The sequence below is a fragment of the Mesoplodon bidens genome, assembly GCF_964165515.1.
Source record: "Mesoplodon bidens genome assembly, chromosome: 15".
Lineage (NCBI taxonomy): Eukaryota > Metazoa > Chordata > Mammalia > Artiodactyla > Ziphiidae > Mesoplodon > Mesoplodon bidens.
The window spans coordinates 63,042,460-63,059,642 of NC_138171.1; the positions used below are offsets into that span (position 1 = coordinate 63,042,460).

The window sequence follows — 17,183 nt, forward strand, 5'->3', positions numbered from 1 at the left end:
CAGGACCTCGGCCCCGAGAGCAGGGCAGCTGTGCAGCCGAGCGAGCGCCCCCCTCAGTCTTCCCTTTCCCTTCTCAGAATCTGACGTGGGGTGACTGATCCACCCTGAAGCCGCGTGCCCGGAGGACAGGAGGCCAGCGAGCAGGCAGCTGCAGTGGCCAGGGCCAGAGAGGATCGGGCCCCAGGAGCAGCTGGCAGACAGGACGGGGCTGTGGCCGGTGCGAGGGCAGCAAGGCCCGCACTGAGGCAAGACGAGGGTCTCTTGTCCAGACCCAGGAGTGGGGCCCAGAGCAGGCAGGGCCTTGGGGAGAGCGTGTCCCCACACACCACAGGCGCCACACTGAGGTTCGCCCAGACAGGTGAGGGCTGGGGCGGGGCGCCTGGGCAGCGTATGTCATTTGCTGGAAAATAAAGTTTAAGATTGGCTGGTGAGGGGTTCAGTTCTGGTCCCACGGCCTGAGGTACTGGCTGATAAACCACAGCAAGAGGAAAGCTGTGCCAGGGCCCTCGCCCAGAGCACCATGCTCAGGGCAGGACCGACTGGGTGATCCCTGCTGCCCCATCCCTCTGTTGCCTGTAGCTAGGGCCACCTTTGCATCAGAACCCCCATTATTCTACAAAGCTACCTGGAGAGCGAAGCAGGCCCCAGAAATAAGAGGATCAAGTACAGGTGTTTTATTTACAGAGCAGAGTGTCCTTGCCCACATGTGCCAGCCACTTCATCGAGGCTCTAAGATGGGACACCCAGGCTGGGCCGGGAGCATTGCTTTCCTTACCAGGCCAGCGCTGTGGAAACTGTGAGCTTCGCTGAGGAGTCTTTCCAGACGTAGGGCCATAGGAGACCGCCAGTGGTGACCTTCCTGTCCCGTGGTGGCTCTGCTGTCATCATTGTGCACGCTTGGCCAGTGCTGCCAGACTGTTTCCTGGAGGTGCCTGCAGACTGTGCTGGGAACAGAGAGAGGGAGGCCCTCAAAGGAAGAAGCAGTGGGCTCAGCCCAGGCGCCACCAGAGCCACCAGGATCAGGGAGGGGCCTCACACTGTCAGTCTCAGTGAAGAAACCACCAGACCAGGCCCATGGCCCAGAGAGTCCACGCTGGCAGTGCCACAGTCAACACGGGGAGGTGGCTGGCACCCCCACCTGGGAGGGGAGGCCTGCATCAGCTCCACCTGAATGGTACCCAGAGCCCTGCTCTTAGGCCCGGCCCCTGCCCTCCGGTCCCTGGGTGGCGGGGAAGGGGACACCCTCCTGCGTCCACCCCTAGGCCTGTAGCCAGGACCAAAGAACACACAGAACGGCAGAGGCACGACTTTACTGTCCTTTCTCCAGCAGCTCCCTGTACACCTGGGCCCCACGGCCCTGACTGTCCACAGGGACAGGGACCAAGACAGAGGGGTAAAGCTGCTTTGAAAACTCACCACAAATAAAGCTAACAACCAAAATTCACAACATAACCTCCTATCCTGGGCTGGTGTTTCTCCAGAGCCTGGGGCTGGCTCGGGGCAGGACGCAGGATGGAGTCAACCCAGAGTTGGCCTCCACAAGAACAAAACTGCCACGAGAACAAAACAACTTCTCCAGGGTCCAAGTGCATGTGCACTTATCCAGAGGTCATCAGGCACCACCTGGGGCTCCACCAGCCCACAACACGTGCGCAGAGAGCTCGTTTTAGAGTGGGTGCACCCAGGCCACCACCCAGTAACTGCTCTGGGCAGTGGAGATGACGAGGTGCCCACTCCCCCACACAGTCGGAATGGGTCAAGCACAGAACATGCTAGAAGACACTCCCACACTGAGGCTGGAGGGCCCAGCCTCAGCCCATGGGTACAGAGAGCCAGGGGGAGGGCGACAGACACAAGGCACAGGCGCAACCTCAGGAGGAAGATGGGAGCAGCTTCTCTAGGGCCTTCTTCTGCTTTTCCGTGGCCGCAGCCAAAGCTTCAGCCAGCTTCTCCTCGGGCATCATGTTGAGCACCTTGAGGGCAAAGAGGAGTTGGTACTTGGCTGTGCTGATGAAAGCGTTGCTCAGGAAGTTGGGAAAGCCACCGACTCGGTCCTTCTGGGTGTACAGTGGGACGCGCACGAGCCCCAGCACCTGCATGGAGAGACCAGGATTGGGACCAGGTCCCCACACGGATGGCATGGCCTTGGCAGGAGGGGCTTGTGAGCTGCTAGGCCACGGGAAGGACAGCCAGGTTGCCAAGGACATAATGGGAGACCCGGGTAGGGTTGGGTGAGGTAGAAGCCAGCCAGCTCCCTTGGTGCGGTGCAGCCCCTCTTCCCCAAGCAAGTTTCAAGGCCATCCCCATGCACATCCCACTCTCAAGTCCCAGCCCTCATCCACTGGCAGGAAGCCCCGCAGTCCACACCCCCATGCTCCCTCTTTCACCTGGTGAATCCCAAACACCCCAAGTGCCACTCCCAGTCTTCCAGACTATAAAACCCAGAAGTAGAGCCTTCATCCCCCACACCATGAGATTCCGGCCCATAAACCCAGACCTACAAGATCCTCTTTTTACTCTGCAGCTTCACACCTCCCGGAGCAGGCACCGCCCCTTCCCATCCTCCCACTGATCCCACTCCCCACTCCCAGGATTGGCAATGGCAGGCAGCAAGGCAGATGGAACACAGCCCCGAGGGAGGCCCAGACCCGGCCCCCCCTCCCACCCTACCCGACCCCTGGTCCCTCTCCCCACCCCGAAGCTGGAGACAGCGACACCCTCCCAAACTGTCCAGGGGACCCTCAGGGGGACGTGTTACCCATCAGTGCCTTCCGCGGGGCCAGAGCCAAACCCCGGGGCGGGGAGCGGGGCCCGGGCAGCGGCCCCCACCTCCAGGCCGTGATCCCGCGAGTGCACCGCGCTGATCTCCACAGCATGCAGCTGCTCCAGCGTCAGCTGCCGCGCGTACAGGTGCGCCACGACGCGGTGCGGGCCCTCGGTCAGGTGCGAGCTCAAGTAGTCGGCCTCCGTGAGGCGCAGGCAGCCCAGGCCCAGGCCCAGCACCCGATTCAGTCCGTCCTCCAGCGACCAGAAGCGCCGGTCCACGAAGCCCCCGGGGAAGCCCAGCAGCCCGTCGAAGCGCATCTGCATCTGCAAGGGAGCGCCGGGTCACGGGCGCAGGTCCGAGTGGCGTCCCGTACCCGCCCGCCCGCGTCCTCCCGCGTCCTCACCAGCACCGAGAAGCGCATGGGGATGCGGCCGAAGAGTTGCCCTGGGTTTGCGGCGTACAGCATGGCGTGGCACGAGTGGCTCCAGCCCGGCCCCAGACGCATCGCCTCCACCCGGCTGATCTGCTTCAGCTCCGGAACCGCCGCGGCCGACATCTTGGCACTACCCACCACGACCCGGGTACCGCCCTCACGTGCATGCGCGGGCCCGCCCCCGCCGCGCCCGAGCAATCCGTGGACAGCCGCGCCCCTGGGCCCCGCCCCTCCGCCAATCGCTGACGCGCACCAGGGCAGAGCCCGTCACAGCTCTCCGACGCGCCCTTGTGGGGCGGAAGGGGCAGGCACAAAGGGAACGGCTGCGGGCGCCCCAGCCGTTACCCAATAGCCGCGTACCCCGAGCGGGCCCCGCCAACGGTCCTCGAAAACCACAGAGCCCAGGATGCAACGCGACAGCCGAGCTCGCAGGAGTGGAGCGCGGACGCTGGATGCTCGGGCGCGCGGCGCTTGCAGGGTGGGGGCGGTGCTTGCGGAGTCAGGGCTTAGACTACCCGCCCCGAAGAGGGCAGGAGAAGCCCCAATGATCTCGTTGCCCTCGGCCCTTCCCCAGCGCCTGCCTGGGAGCGCCGCCCCGCGGGCTTCCCACCGCCAGCTCCAGGCCTGGCCGGCTCCAGCTTCTGGGCGCGAGGGCGCCTCCTGCCTCCCCCAAGGGGCTCAGCTGAGCCCTGGGATCAGAGGACACAACCCTCCCCTGCACGCACGCCAGCCCCATCGTTCTGCTGCCGGCTAAGCACTGGAATCCAGGGTCACTGCTGGTCTGCCTGACTAGAAGAGCAGGAAAGCAGGGTCTGGCAAAGCTCCAACTGCCCTCACAGTACGAGTCCACACCCAGCACTGAACTGGGTGCATGGTGAGGAGTTCTGGGGCTCCCTAAGCCCAGCCTGCTGGGGCAGAAGTGATTTAAATCCCGGGGCAGGGAGCTTCCCAGCCCAGCGCACCAAGTACCCTGCCTGTCAGACACCATACGCCAGGTGCTGTTGGAGGAAATAAGGTCTCTCCCACTTTACTCCAAGGAGGAACCTGGGGCTCAGATGAATGGGACTTGCCTGAGGGCACCCAGCAGGTTGTGAGAGCCAGGATCCCACCCAAGATTCCCACTGCCTCCTACCCAGTGTACATAACAGAAAACCGTGAAGCTTCAGCAAAAGGGGGCCTGAGTTACTTACCAGGTGTCTGTACTGGAGAAGGAAGTCGCTAGGGCTCGGAAGCATCAGAAACAGCATCGGAGGGACAGTAGCGGGGCTCCCCTGGATCCTATGGTGCCACTCGCTCCACCAGCTGGCCCAAGCTCCATTCTCCTCCCACCGTGGACATGGATTTGCTGAGGGAAGGCACCACAGCCTGTGCTCACAGGATGGGTGCCATGGCACAGCCTCAGGAAAGCCATGCAGCCGAGGGCAAGTTCTGTGCCCTGACCGGGGCTGAGAAGGAGAGGGGCAGAGGGCAGGCAAGGGTTGGCAGGATCTGCCAGAAACTCATTCACGTTGGGTCCTCGGTGGTGTTCTGTCAGATGTGGGGAGTAAGAACCCAAAGAGAGAGGCTCTCCCCCACCATGGCCCTCTGCCAGGAGTCAGGGCTCAGGTGGGGCAGCCACAGCTGGCAAGGGGAAGCCAGATTCCAGGGCAGGTAACTGTGTCTGAAGGGGAGAGATTATCAAGGGGAAGGGCCAATTCAGAGAGGACCCCACCTCCAGGCCGTAGACATTAAGAAAGGAGGTGGGTTGGTTTGGGGGCAGTGTGGAGGGAGATCCAGTGCAGCCCATGCAAGAACCCATGTGACACTGAACACCCTTCTCCCACACTGGGACCATGCCAGACCCAGGCACGACCGAGGGTGGCAAGCCTTCCTTGGGGCAGGGACAGGCTGCCTGAGTCAGAGGGGACCAGAGGAGGCTACTTGGAACTGTGTCTACAAAGAAGCCAGGGCCCTGCTGGTGGGTGGTAGTTCAGGCAGTGCTGCAGTGGGTGTTCTGGAGCCCCAGCCTTTCCCTACGGGGAGGCTGCTCGCTGGGCAGGGGAGCGCAGACCAAGCAGAGGGCCCTGGCTGGGCTCCAGCATCCTGGCAGCCAAACCTGCCCCTCCAATCCATTCCCCACATGACAGCTGGAGAAAGTTGCTCCCTTGCTTAGAAGCCTCTGACTAAAACTACCCCACAAGGTGTCTGCACCCCACCCCCCCAACTCTGATGCTTCAGCCACTTGCTGGACACACTTGGTCCACTCCTGCCTCCGGGCCTTTGCACTTGCTGGGCCGCCTGCCTGGGGTGCTCTTCCGCAGAGAGCTCCTTGGCAGCATTCAGGGCTCAGCTGAAATATCTCCTCAGAGAAGCCCTCCCCAGCCACAGGTTAAATCAACTCCATCTCATGAACCGCTGACTCTCTTCCTAACAGTAACCAGACCTGGGAAGACTTGGATTACCTGTGTGGTGTCTCACTGACTAGAACACAGGCTCCGGGGGCCTTGCCCATTTTGTCTTCTGGCAGAGCAGGCACTTAGTTCACCGCGGTGCGATGAATCAACTCGCCTAAGCAACCCGCACACCTGGAGGATTCGGGCTCTGCCACCTGCTCAGGAGGCAGAACAAGTCCCAAGGGTTCCTCCTTTTCTCCAACCCAACGATCAGCACGATGATGACCAAAAGAGTAATAACAGCAGCCCTCACGCCCTCCTGGAAGTTGTAGTTCGTGGACATCTTATACATAAGGGAACAGAGGCTGCAGCCACAAGTTGGCACCTGCACTGCTGTGAGGGCCTCAGAGCTGCCACCAGCTACTCAGCTGTCCTGCCTCCCAAGAAACAGCCTCAGTCCTGCAGTGCTGTGCACGGAGGAAGGAGCAGGTGGGATATTGCTGCATGATTTTATTACTATAAATAGACAGTAAAAACGAACAAAAACTAGCGAATCAGAGTACATCAAATGGTAGCACACGCAAGTACAAGACAGGCCAGTCTGCACCCTGTCCTTCAGAGTTACTGGCACAATATCGATGGCGAGAGGCCGGGGTGCTGGCTGTGAGAGGAGAGGGCTGAGGAGAGGGACACGGCCGCCCTGCCTGTCTGTGTGTGCGTGTGTGTGTGCATCGGCATGCGTGCACCCATGAGCACATGGTGGGTGGGAGGGGAGGGGAGGCGAGGCAGGGAGCCAAGGGGCCAGGGCAGGCTGCCCCAAGCGTGGCCTCTGTTCACAGGCTCAGCCGGAGGGAAAAGGAGTCATCGACGCCCGACTGCCCCACTCAACAGAGCCTCAGCCTGTGCAGCCGGCCGCCCCAGAACCGTCCTTCCCAGGGCAGCTCCTCAGGAAGTGGGACCCTCTCCCGCCTGCCAGGAAAGTGTCTGCACCCGGGAGCTGCAGACCCACCCACTGGGCTCAAGGTCCTGCGGGGGAAGCTCTCGCCCGGGGGCACCAAGGCCAAGCGTCCCCTCTGCCTTTCTGTTACCCAGAAAGTTTATCTTTAAAAAAAGATGAGGTCACCTCAGATGGGACCCTCATCCCCTGGCAGGTCCCACCACAGGAGTCCCAGACAGAACAAATCAAAGAGAAACGCTAAGTGGCATCTACATGGTGAGAAGGGAGTGGAGAAGCCGCTCAGGCCCTCCCGGGGCAGGTGGGCAGCAGCGACGCCGGCTGAGTGGAGCCCCCCACCCGGAGGGTCCAACGACATGGGCTAGGCCGCCTCCGAGGAAGTGTGGGGCTCAGAGAAGGGCCCCTGGACACAACCGCTGTTAATGGCCAGACCCAGACTTGGCCTGACTGCCTAGCCGCGGGCGGGGACGGGGTGGGGGGGGCAAACTGTAGGAGGTGGTCCTGCAGGGCCACGTAGGGAGGGGGGAGGGTACACGCACATGGGGAGGGGACAGGCACTGTTTCCTTCATTGACTGAGACTCGGCCCCCACTTCCTTTCCTCCCACAAGGCCCCTGTGACGTTTCCTGTGAAGACTGCACTCTGTTGAGTTCTCGGGCATCGACAGGACCCCTACGGACTTGGGGGCTGGGTGAGGCCCAACCAGGCTGCACGTGGGTGATCAGCCCACAGGACGTCTTGGGGGAACCCCAGAGCTCAGCGCCCAGGACAGAAAGCCGCCATCCTTCATCCTGTACCATTTATAAATACATCGACCATAGAAAAAGGGGGTTGTCAGAGAGGAAGGTCAACTGTGCTCTTCAATCAAGGGTCACACGGCCCCTCGGAGCCAGTGACCACACAGGGCGTGCAGACTGGAGAGGCCAGGGGTCACGCTGGAGTCCGGGCAGCCCCTCGGCCAAGTCTGGGGAGCTGAGGGCTCCACGCTGCCAGCCTGGCCAGGCTCTCAGAGTGGGGTCAGCTCAGCGGCCCCGGGGTCAGGACTGGGGCCACCAAGTGGAGGCCGGGGGGGCCCGGCGGCGTGGAGGCTGCGGGGCGTCTCCATGGAGGTGGACCATCCTGCAGGCGGGAAACAGGGAGGAGGGTGACGTTCGGCTGAGCTGCCCCGCCTCACCGCTCCCTTCGCCCGCCGCCAGGCTCTGGGTCCCCACGAGCTGCCCCACTATGTGTCTGCGGCGGAGCACACAGAGGGCCCGGTGACCCCAGCCCCCGCCCTGGAACAGAAGGCAATGGGGCACCTTGGCTGCCGGCTCCCGGGTGCCCCGCCCGTGCCCGCTCCGTGCTTCCTGGGCTCCGACAGGCCACTGGATTTGGCTGGAACTCGGTCACCCCCGGTGGAGGGGTGCCCAGAGCGGCCCCAGGAGGCCCTGCCTGCCCTCCTTGGAGGCTGTTCCTGCCATCCCCACATGGCACCTCCAGGATGCTGTGAGGGGATCCGTCCCTGGCTCAGGACGCCCCAGGCGCTGGTGCGTGGGGAGCTGCACACCTCTCAGGGCCGTGCCCATCCGCACAAGGGGCCCCGGGGCGGATTCAATGGCAAACCCAGGAGCCCCCGCGGCCTGCAACAGACTTCGGGGACTCGGTGAGGGACAGTTTTCTTAGGAGCCGTGGCTTCACGTGGGAAGCCAGCTCTGCCACATAGCCCACAGGACAAAGACAGTTCCTAGCAGCCGGGTCTGACCCATTTCCTACTTCCAGAAGTTTTACCTAAGTGGCAACACTCAACATCTCCCACGGATGAGAATAAAAGCGTTAGGTCCTATTTCAGCAGAGAGTAAGATTCGTCACAAGAAATGATCAAGGAAGACGAGAAAGGTCTGTGGGGGAAGGCAGTGGGTGGAGGGACCCCGCAGCCTGGGTCCAGGACGGCTGACTGGGAGGAGGGCTGCGTCCCGCAAGGCCGACGCAGCCCGGGGTGCGACCCCACCCACACTCGTCTGGAAACCCTGGGCCACCGAAGGCGCCAGGTTCTCTATAGGGAGGCTGCTGTCACCTGAGGGAGGGGCACGGGCCCCAGCGCGTCCCCTCCCAGTGGTGCTCGCTGAACTGTCTTCTGTAAAACGTCTGTTTGGGCCACCCAGGGAGAGGGCACCTCCCTGTTAGGTGGGGAGACCACGCAGCCGCCTCACAGGCTGACATCAGGGCATGTTGGTGTTCCGGAAGGTTCCAGAGGTGGGTGGGGGGACAGGCTAGCTGTCAGCGACGGGTCTCAGCTAGGGCTGAGTCACTGATCCTGGGACCCTCAAGGCTGCAACAGCCTGACTGGGCTGCCTGGTCCAGATGGGAAATCCTCTGGTTCCAAAAGCCAGCATCAGACCCCGCAGGACCACCTCTCAGGGGCACCTCTGCTTTGGTGTTTGGAGAGCTCTGGATTCTGAATCCAGGGCCCCGGAGAAGACACGACTGTGGAAGGAGCCCGGAAAATGGGAAGGAACCCCCGGCGGGAGCAGGGGAGGGAGGGTGGCTGGGGCCCTCTCTCCAGCACCCTGCCAAGGCCGCCCGCAGAGCCCCCGCCCCACGTGCGAAGGCGTCACGTACCAGCTTACTTCTCTAAACCACCGGAGCAGGAGCCAGGCCCCAGGGCTGCGCAGAGGAGGAGAGAGACGGAAGCTCGGTTAGCAAAGCGCTCAGAGGGACTGGCACGTTCCAGGGCAGAGGCACTGGCTTTAGGACAAGGTGCCAGGGTGGGGGTGGCATATGATGGAAACAAATGCCACACAAACCGATGTGCTGACACAAAAGAGACACGTGCTGAAAACGCTTCCTGAGAAACAGCTCTGGGCCCAGTGCTAATGAAGAGGAACCCAGCCCAGGGAAGGATGCAGGTAGCCGGGGAGGGGCTGGGGGCTGGGCACAGCGGAGCCCAGGAAGGGCCCCCACCCCGCAGGGCTGCTGGGATGCCGGACATCTAGGATTTCTCCATTTTATGGATTTGCCCCCATCTCCTTTCTTCCTGTCTACGGGATACACTAAGATTCACTGAATCATGCTCCATCCAGCCAGAGAACGCGGTGCTGTTAAAAAGAATGGAGATCCCTGCATGTGTGCGTGGTCGCATTCTTAAACACATACACTGATGTGGAAGATGTGCAGGGTCTCTGCTAAGCGAAAAAGCCCGCAGAGAACAGAGGAAGCGGCGTGGGAGTGGACGACTCAGAGGTGTGCGTGTCCACGAGGCCCCCTGCCTGCCCCACAGGTACAAGCAGCCATGCTTGTGAGGAGCGGGTACAGGACACCCACGTGCATGCAGCCTCCTCTCTGCTCTGGCATCGAGAACCAGCCCCACCCTGCTGTCCGGTCAGGCCCCACAGCCACAGCTTTTTGGCCTCTGTGGCCTCTCCTCTACCACCTCCAAAGCCGACTGCCTCCACCCCCAGTGTGGACCTAAAGAAGGCCCGAGACATGCGCTGGGGGGTCCAGAGAGCCAGAGGTCCCGCTCTCACCCGTGGGCTGGGCCAGCCGGCTGTGGCCTGTCCTGAGCTCCTAGACACTCCGTGGGCCACTCAAGGCGTGGGAAGTGAGGGGTGGCACTGCAGAGGCTGCGTGCACTCAGGGTGCCCTCACCCACACCCAGGGGCCGCCTGCAGGGTCAGGACTCACTCAGGGCTCTAGGAAGCTGAGTCCCTCTCCTGACCGCCCCTCAGCCCCCAACCACGTTTTCATCCTCATGATATACTAAGTCCTCTAGAATCCTGTGTTACTCTAAGGTCCTAGGCACAGCTTTCACCCAGGGGTTCCTTTGGGTAGGCCCGTGTGTGTCAACGAACCAACTAGTGCCCTCCTTCCTCACACCTGGGGACCCGCTGTCCTCTAACCACACCCTCTGTCTGCACAGGCCGCTGCTCGTCCAAAAGCCCAGGGATAAGAGGCCCTTCCAGACCAAAGCACATCACAGTTCCCCCAGTGCCCAGGCCAGGGGACCAGGCAGTGGTGGCTCCCGGGACAGGTAGGGGCGAGGAGAAGGGGCTTCCCAGGCACGAGGAAGCAGCCAGGCTCTGAGGACAACGTGGCTTTTTATCTTGATTCCGGAAACCTCAGGTGGTGTCCCAGCAGGCCTGGGCACAAGTGTCTGAGAGACCCCAACTCCCGTCCCGTCTTTGGAGCCTAGGACTTGAACCTGAGGATCTTGACCCAGAGGAGCAGAGAGCAGAGCTAAGGCCACAGGGCCCTAGGTGGGGGCCTGGGAAGGGGTGGGAGGAGAAGCAAGACCCCTTCCTGCTGGCCTTGGGCCTCGCTGGCACCTAGTGCCCCAGCCTGTGTCCCCTGCCCTGGCCTGGACGTGCTGCTTCACCCGGGACCAGAGAGCCTGTGAGCCCCAGGCCAGCGGTGGAGCCTGTTGGCCCTCGCCAGGCCTGCGGCCGGCGGGGAGGTTTCCATCTTCAGCTGCCTGGGCAGAGGCCCAGCTGCTGGGGCACCCAGCACAGCCCAGGGATGAAGGAAGATAGCAGTGGCTGTGGGACCAGATTTGCCCACCTGGCCTTAAACAAGAAGCCTTTTCTGCCTTCCCGAGGCTGAGCTGGCTCTGGGATAAAAAGGGGCCTCAGGCACAGGCTCTGCCCAAAAGAACCAGGGGCTGCAGGGTGACTGTGTAATCTGGGCCTGGCCGTGCTTTGGGGGTCAACGGAAGGAGCGTGGGCTCAGAGCCAGGGACGGGGAAGTGGGCTTCCCCCAGGCCTGGCAGGCTCCTAGCGCCACCGGCCGAGTGCCGTTACCTGGCAGGTAGATGTCTGCAGCTGCGCTGGGCTGGCCTCGGCTGCAGTGCTCGGGGCTGCCGTCCTGCAGGACGTTCTCGATAGACGGCACTCGGCTCCCTGCAGAGGAAGGGGCAGGTTGGGGACCGGCAGGCAGGAGTCTGGGACCCCAGACCCCACCCTGGGGCCCAGACCCCACCCTTGACTCCCCCTCTGCTCTCCCGGGACCCAGAGATAGACGTCTATTTTCTTTCTCTTTCCTTTTCTCCTACCCACCAGCATGGGGCTTTATTTTGTTTTTATTATAAAAACATCACATACCCACATTTAAAAGACAACATGGAGTGGTAATAGACCTGACTGTCTCCTATCTTCCTGGACAGGCAGGTGGGTGCTCAGCCCTCTGACCCCCAGGCCTGCAGCAGGGAGCTCACATGTGGGGGAACAGGGGGGTGTCCTCTCTCTCACACATCAGTTCTCAGCCCGGGACCTGCACTGTGCTTGTGGGTGTGTCCCCTCAGGCAGAAGAGGGACCTGGATCCTGTGACAGGGCCTCCGGAGGGTGCCCAGTCCTGGCACATGCTATGTGCAGGTGGGAAGGAGCCACAGCCATGGAAGGCGGGGAAGCTTAGGCCTGAGGGGCAGAGGGACCCGGCCCTGCACGCCGGGCAGGAAGTGACAACACCATGCTCCTGGGGACACCTTAACCCTGGCTCCATGCCCAGGCCTAAGGCCCTGCCCAGCGGCCTGCAGGCAGACACGGGTCACCCAGGGCAGCAATGGCCAGGGGCCACCCCGCAGGGAACGGGTCACAGCGCCAGGGTGGCTGCAGGTTGCTCTGGGGGCCTTGACCACATTTTGGCCACCCCCTGGCTCTGTCATTCTCAACTAAAGGGCCTTGGGCCTCCCCCGACACCAACCCTGAGCCTCAGTCTCCTCATCTGTCTGACACGGGGAGGAATGACCAGGACTGCAGAGGAACAGCGTCTTCCCAGGCGGCAGAGGAAGTTTGGGAGGCGTCTTATCACCTCTTGTCACCTCCCCACTCACAGCCGGTGCTGGCAGCGGCGGCTGGGACTGGACCCCAGGGGGCTGCCAAGTGCTAAACCCTCTGCTCAGGAGGGGCACCAGGCCCCTTACACAGGGAACACGCCGGGGAAGGGCCTGGCTGAGCTGCGCACCCACCGGCCATCGGCTACCCCAGACCCGGGCAAGGCCCAGAGACCCCGGTGGGACCCTGCCCTGGAGGGAGGGGCACAGCCCAAGCCCAGGAGCATGGAGCACTGACCATGGGCAGAATGATCCAGTTGGGAAGAAAAGGGGCTGCCACTAAATGGACGGATAGGGAGGGAAAAGCAGGAGCGGCCCAGGGCTGTCCTCCATGAGGCCGTGTAGGAACCAAAGTGTGTGGTCCCAGGAGGGCAACTAACACAGCTTGGAGAAACCTCCGGAAGAGACTTGGAGGCCCCGCTTCCTGCCGGGCAGGGAGCACCAGGGCCTCAGGGAGGAGAGGGCTCACCTTGCTTTAGTGATGAAGTCTCGTCAACCTCCTCTGTTATGAAGCTCTAGGAAACAAAGGAAAAACATGCCTGGACCCTCGTGCTGACAGCTGGGCACCAGGCTGCAGGTGGCCGGGGAGGACACAGGGTGAGTCGGGTCCAGGACAGGCAGCGCCTTTGGGTGTGTCACACACAGCTCCTCCTACGGCCCTCGCTGCTGGACTCCACCCAACAGCGCCCACCCGACAGATGAGTAAACGGAGGCTGGGGGAAGTCACAGCAGCCAAGGTCGATGAGCGAGGGAGTGGTGGAGCCTGGGATCTGGGAAGCCAAGAGGCAGGCAGTGGGGTCGGAAGGACAAATGGCAATGGCACGCCTGAGGAGGGCGGGCAGGGGCCTCACCTCGGGGGAGCTGCTCAGCGCCACCCCTGCCCCGCTCGGCGGGGGCGGGGCCTCCGAGTCATCCTCTTCATTGATGGGGGACGACGGGGACCGCAGGGTGCTGGGGACAGAGTGGGCGGAGGACAGAGGATGAGCAACGCCAACCCCACCCAAGCCAATGCCCCAGCTGGGCCAGCAAACTTGAGCTAGGCCTGGGGAGTGGGTGGCCCTCCACCTGCAGCCTGCACATGGCGCTGTGTGCAGGGAAGGGGGGAACCGCGATGGTATAGGCTTGGAGGGAGGGCTGAGCAACAGCAGGAGAGACCCATGTGTCCTTTTGTATCTTTGGAGTTGTTTTGTCACACGTATAAGGCGCAGGGGCCATGGGAGTTTTATAGAACCTGTGCCTTCTTTATACTTTTCTAGAAAAGCAGCACACATCTGAGCAAAGACTAAACACAGCAGGGCTGCTCGCTGGCACCTCCAAGTGTCCAAAGGACCAGGACTGACCCTTGCCCGGCCCCTGGGCATGTGGCCCTCGTAAGTCCCTTACATCAGTGATGACGATCCTGTAATCACCGAGCAAGGCCAGGGCTGGCTCGTGGGGCACAAACAAGGTGGATGAGGTGCACCTGGAGGGTCCCGCACACCTTCCCCAGGGGGCTGCCGGCGGCGGCCCCACCTGTCGGGGGATCTGCTCCTCAGCTTGCCCTTCTGGAGGCTGCTTTCCATGATCCGATCGATCCCAGCAAGTGGACAACTCGCCTGGGACAGGCCGTCTGAGACGCCCGAATAGGTGATCTCTTCATAAAGCGGGGCCGAGGGGATGGCTGGGGAGGCAGCCCGAAGGCCGTTGAGCGCCTCGAGCAGGGAGATGGGCTCGTAGCCAGGCGGGATGCTGTCGGAGCTCTGCAAGGACAGGAGCAGGTGAGGGACGGGCCAGCCAGGCGCCCTGCCCACTGCCCATGGCCACAAAGCCCCAGACGCCGGCCTGGCGCCCCAGGGATGGTCTGCTCCCCAGAGCCTGCTCTCTGACCATCTCCTGCCCACCTTCCAGAGGCTCACATCCCCCTCCCTCAGAGGGGCGCCAAGAACTCCAGAGCAGCATCGGACACCCCTGCCCAGGGCGCCCTCGGCCATCAGCTGCAGCCGCAGCCCGGGACACCCAAGTGGCCCACTCGGTGCCCAGGATGGAGGAAGAGAGGGCCTTGGCCAGCCCCTACCTGGCCTTCTGCTCCTGCCTGGTGGGCATAGAGAGTGAGAGAGGTGTTAGTGAGAGGAGGGGGCAGGGGCAGGAGGGGAGCAAAGCCATGGCAGAGGCGGGAGAAGCCGGTGGGAGCGTGTGGCCTAGGCCAGGAGGACCTGCCCGACACAGGGGCCCAGCCTAGAGACCCTCTGTGGGCCGGACGAGCAACTGCAGGGCTGATGTGGGCTCCGGGGAGCCTAACAGGCCCCTCCTCAGGACCAGTCTCACCCTCTCTGGGAGTAGATCCAATCAATAGGCTGAGTCTCACTTTAGGGTTAAAGGCAAAGGGAGATGTTAGGCCTCCCAAGCCGGGGGGTTGGGCAGCCGCCTGCCCTCACTCTCGTGAACAAGGTGAAGGGAACGCTCTCTACATGGGACTCCTGCCTGCCCGGCTGACCTGTGAGAAGAGAGGGAGCTGCCCTTCAGGGAGGTGACACAGTGACCCTAGGGACCGGGGGAGGCAGAGGAGCCAGGTGGTGCTCTCTGTCCTCAGCGAGCACCTCCTGGGTTCCCTGCGACCACGGTGCCTGCATTTGTCCCAAGCCACCCCTTGCCCCTCGAAACAGGGAGAAAACCTCTCTGTCTAGGCTGACCCTCAGTGACCTCAACCCTCTACCATTTTCCGAAGGGGCCCGAGGCTCAGCGGAGGCCCCCGGCAGAGGCCTGGCCCAGCCGCCACATGCTGTCTGCCCCCAGCCTGCTCCCTGAGATGCAGGAAAAACGTGAGAAATACAAGTGTTGGCCCGCAGAGCAGGGATGCAGGGCGAGCAAGCACGAGGGACGTTTGCAACAAGAGCGGCAGCCTTAGTTCCGCCTCCGTCATTCCACTGCCAGCAAGAAAAAAAAGGGAAACGGCATCAGGAGACCATGGGTAGAAGCAGAGCTGGCAAGAAGGGGTGCCCGGGGCTTTCTGCCGACAGACCTTGAGCTTTGCTTGTTCCACAAAACTCCCTTCCTGGGCAGGGACGCCGGGACTGGGGAGAGTGGATTTGACAGATTAAATGAACAGAACACGTTAGCCTGGGGTGAAAGTGACTTCCCATTCTTGTCACCGGTGCAATAATCAGGGCACAGGGCAAAGACGTAGCCACAGGGCCAAACACACTTACTGTTTCCCTTTTAGGTTTCTTGCTGGCCAGTGAGGCAGGGTGCGACTTTGATTTTTTAAAGGGACACTGTCAAGATAAAAACCATAGAGTTTACCGCTGCCACCCCCCATGCGGCGCTGGAGCTGGCTGGCTGGGGTCTCCCTGGTCTGCTGGTCTCCAGGTGTGCCATGAGCCAGCGCTTCGCCAACTCTACGTGCATGTAAATCGTGGGGACCTGGCCGAGCATGGGTTCTGCCTTGGGCCTGGGTTGGCTGCGCCTGCACATCCTTGCAGCTCTGGAAGAGCCCATCCCCGTCCGCAGCGGCCACTCATGGTCTGGGTCACCCTGAGCAGCAGGTCCTGGCCAGGGCAGGTGTTGACAGTGGCCAAGCGCTCCCCACAAGCGGGCCCGGCTGGGCACAGGGAAGGGACCCGGAGGTCCCAGCACAGCCTCATTGACTCATCACCAAGTCTAACTCCTAAAGGTGGGGCTAAAGCCCCCGATGACCCCCACTCTGCAGCGATCTTAACAGACTCACTGGAGGAAACGCCCAATTTGGACTCTAGTACTACGTGGAAATTGCTCGTGCAGGGAATGTGGCAGAGAACAAGGGCCACTTAATTGGGACTGTAACCTCCAGAGAGGAAGGCGGTGGCCCTCTGGAGTGCGAGATTACCATCCAAGCCCCAGGCTGCCCTGCACTGTGGGAGGCACTTCGGCTCTCAGGACAAGACGGATAAACATGGGAGGATCCTGCCTGACCCTCAGATGCCAGGGCAGAAACCCGGAGAGGCGACAATAAAAACCCACCACCTGAGCCCACCCTCCGTGGAATAGCAAAGCTCCTTTCTCGGGGGCAGCAACAACTCAGTACTGTTCTTCTCTCCACCAAAAACATGGTGCTGGAGAAAGTACTCGCTGCTCTGAACACAAGTCCACTGTTAAATGGCTGAGGGCCTGGTTTCAGAGCTGGAAGCCCTGATGCCTACGGGCCCCACAGGCTAAACAGCGTGGCTGGCCCGGGAGAAGCGGGATGACGGGCACCCCAACCCGAGGGGCAGCCTTGCTCCTGATCCAGCAGTGAGACTACGCCTTCAGATTTTGAAAGAGAAGCCAGATATCTGAGCCTTAAGGAAAATTCCTAGACTTTTAAATATTGGCCCAATTTTCAGAAATGCTGGGCTGAACACATCACACCTGCTGGCCTGGGGCAGGCGCCCTCTGTGGGTATGCCAATCCAGAGGGCTTTGGCTCTTTTTCCTTTTTAATTTTTTTTAAAATAAATTTTATTTATTTATTTTTGGCTGCGTTGGGTCTTCGTTGCTGTGTGTGGGCTTTCTCTAGTTGCGGTGAGCGGGGGCTCTTCGTTACAATGCGTGGGCTTCTCATGGTGGTGGCTTCTCTTGTTGCAGAGCATGGGCTCTAGGCGCCCGGGCTTTAGGAGTTGTGGCACATGGGCTCAGTAGTTGTGGCTCGCGGGCTCTAGAGTGCAGGCTCAGTAGTTGTGGCGCACGGGCTTAGTTGCTCCGCAGCATGTGGGATCTTCCCAGACCAGGGCTCGAACCCATGTCCCCTGCATTGGCAGGCGGATTCTTAACCACTGCGCCACCAGGGAAGCCCTGTTTTTCCTTTTTAGAGAGCTGGCAGGGCCTCTAAGAATCACTGGATCCAAACAACCTCAATCGAGAGCC

At 61.8% G+C, this 17,183-nt stretch overlaps 3 protein-coding genes across 8 annotated transcripts in view; 1 reads left to right on the forward strand and 2 right to left on the reverse strand.

Moving 5' to 3' along the window:
- The window catches only part of ANKS3 (ankyrin repeat and sterile alpha motif domain containing 3), a 29,756-nt gene extending 29,325 nt beyond the window's left edge, over nucleotides 1-431 (forward strand). For 2 of the 4 annotated variants that reach the window (XM_081257015.1, XM_081257017.1), the window contains one exon: nucleotides 58-431. The gene's annotated coding sequence lies outside the window, so the exon portion shown is untranslated. The remainder of the gene's footprint in view (nucleotides 1-57) is intronic. The other 2 variants (XM_081257016.1, XM_081257018.1) reach the window with 1 other exon arrangement.
- Nucleotides 432-651: 220 nt separating this feature from the next.
- On the reverse strand, nucleotides 652-3,436 carry NUDT16L1 (nudix hydrolase 16 like 1). 3 transcript variants are annotated; one of them, XM_081257020.1, is made up of 4 exons: nucleotides 3,171-3,428; nucleotides 2,830-3,090; nucleotides 1,871-2,093; nucleotides 652-939 (listed from the first exon to the last, which is right to left on the reverse strand). In XM_081257020.1, the coding sequence occupies exons 1-3, from the start codon at nucleotides 3,321-3,323 to the stop codon at nucleotides 1,872-1,874; spliced, it is 636 nt and encodes a 211-aa protein (XP_081113146.1). In that variant the 5' UTR covers nucleotides 3,324-3,428; the 3' UTR covers nucleotides 652-939; nucleotide 1,871. The 3 variants fall into 3 exon arrangements, with proteins under 3 accessions (XP_081113146.1, XP_081113145.1, XP_081113147.1); XM_081257019.1 differs by having other exon boundaries at nucleotides 652-944; nucleotides 3,171-3,424; XM_081257021.1 differs by lacking the exon at nucleotides 652-939 and having other exon boundaries at nucleotides 1,877-2,093; nucleotides 2,759-3,090; nucleotides 3,171-3,436.
- A 2,631-nt stretch (nucleotides 3,437-6,067) lies between these two features.
- MGRN1 (mahogunin ring finger 1) overlaps nucleotides 6,068-17,183 on the reverse strand; it is a 54,383-nt gene continuing 43,267 nt past the window's right edge. The window contains 8 exon segments of the mRNA XM_081255844.1: nucleotides 6,068-7,548; nucleotides 7,550-7,585; nucleotides 7,587-7,645; nucleotides 11,299-11,397; nucleotides 12,797-12,842; nucleotides 13,179-13,278; nucleotides 13,840-14,066; nucleotides 15,513-15,578. Coding sequence (XP_081111970.1) covers nucleotides 7,387-7,548; nucleotides 7,550-7,585; nucleotides 7,587-7,645; nucleotides 11,299-11,397; nucleotides 12,797-12,842; nucleotides 13,179-13,278; nucleotides 13,840-14,066; nucleotides 15,513-15,578 — 795 coding nt within the window. The 3' untranslated portion in view covers nucleotides 6,068-7,386.

Excerpts from the sequence above, each read along its gene's own strand:
- NUDT16L1 (XM_081257020.1), bottom strand. The coding sequence starts at position 3,323 with ATGTCGGCCGCGGCGGTTCCGGAGCTGAAGCAGATCAGCCGGGTGGAG. Across the intron at positions 3,091-3,170 it reads CCATGCGCTTCTCGGTGCTG|ATGCAGATGCGCTTCGACGG; the intron begins GTGAGGACGCGG and ends GCTCCCTTGCAG. Across the intron at positions 2,094-2,829 it reads CGCGGGATCACGGCCTGGAG|GTGCTGGGGCTCGTGCGCGT; the intron begins GTGGGGGCCGCT and ends CTCTCCATGCAG.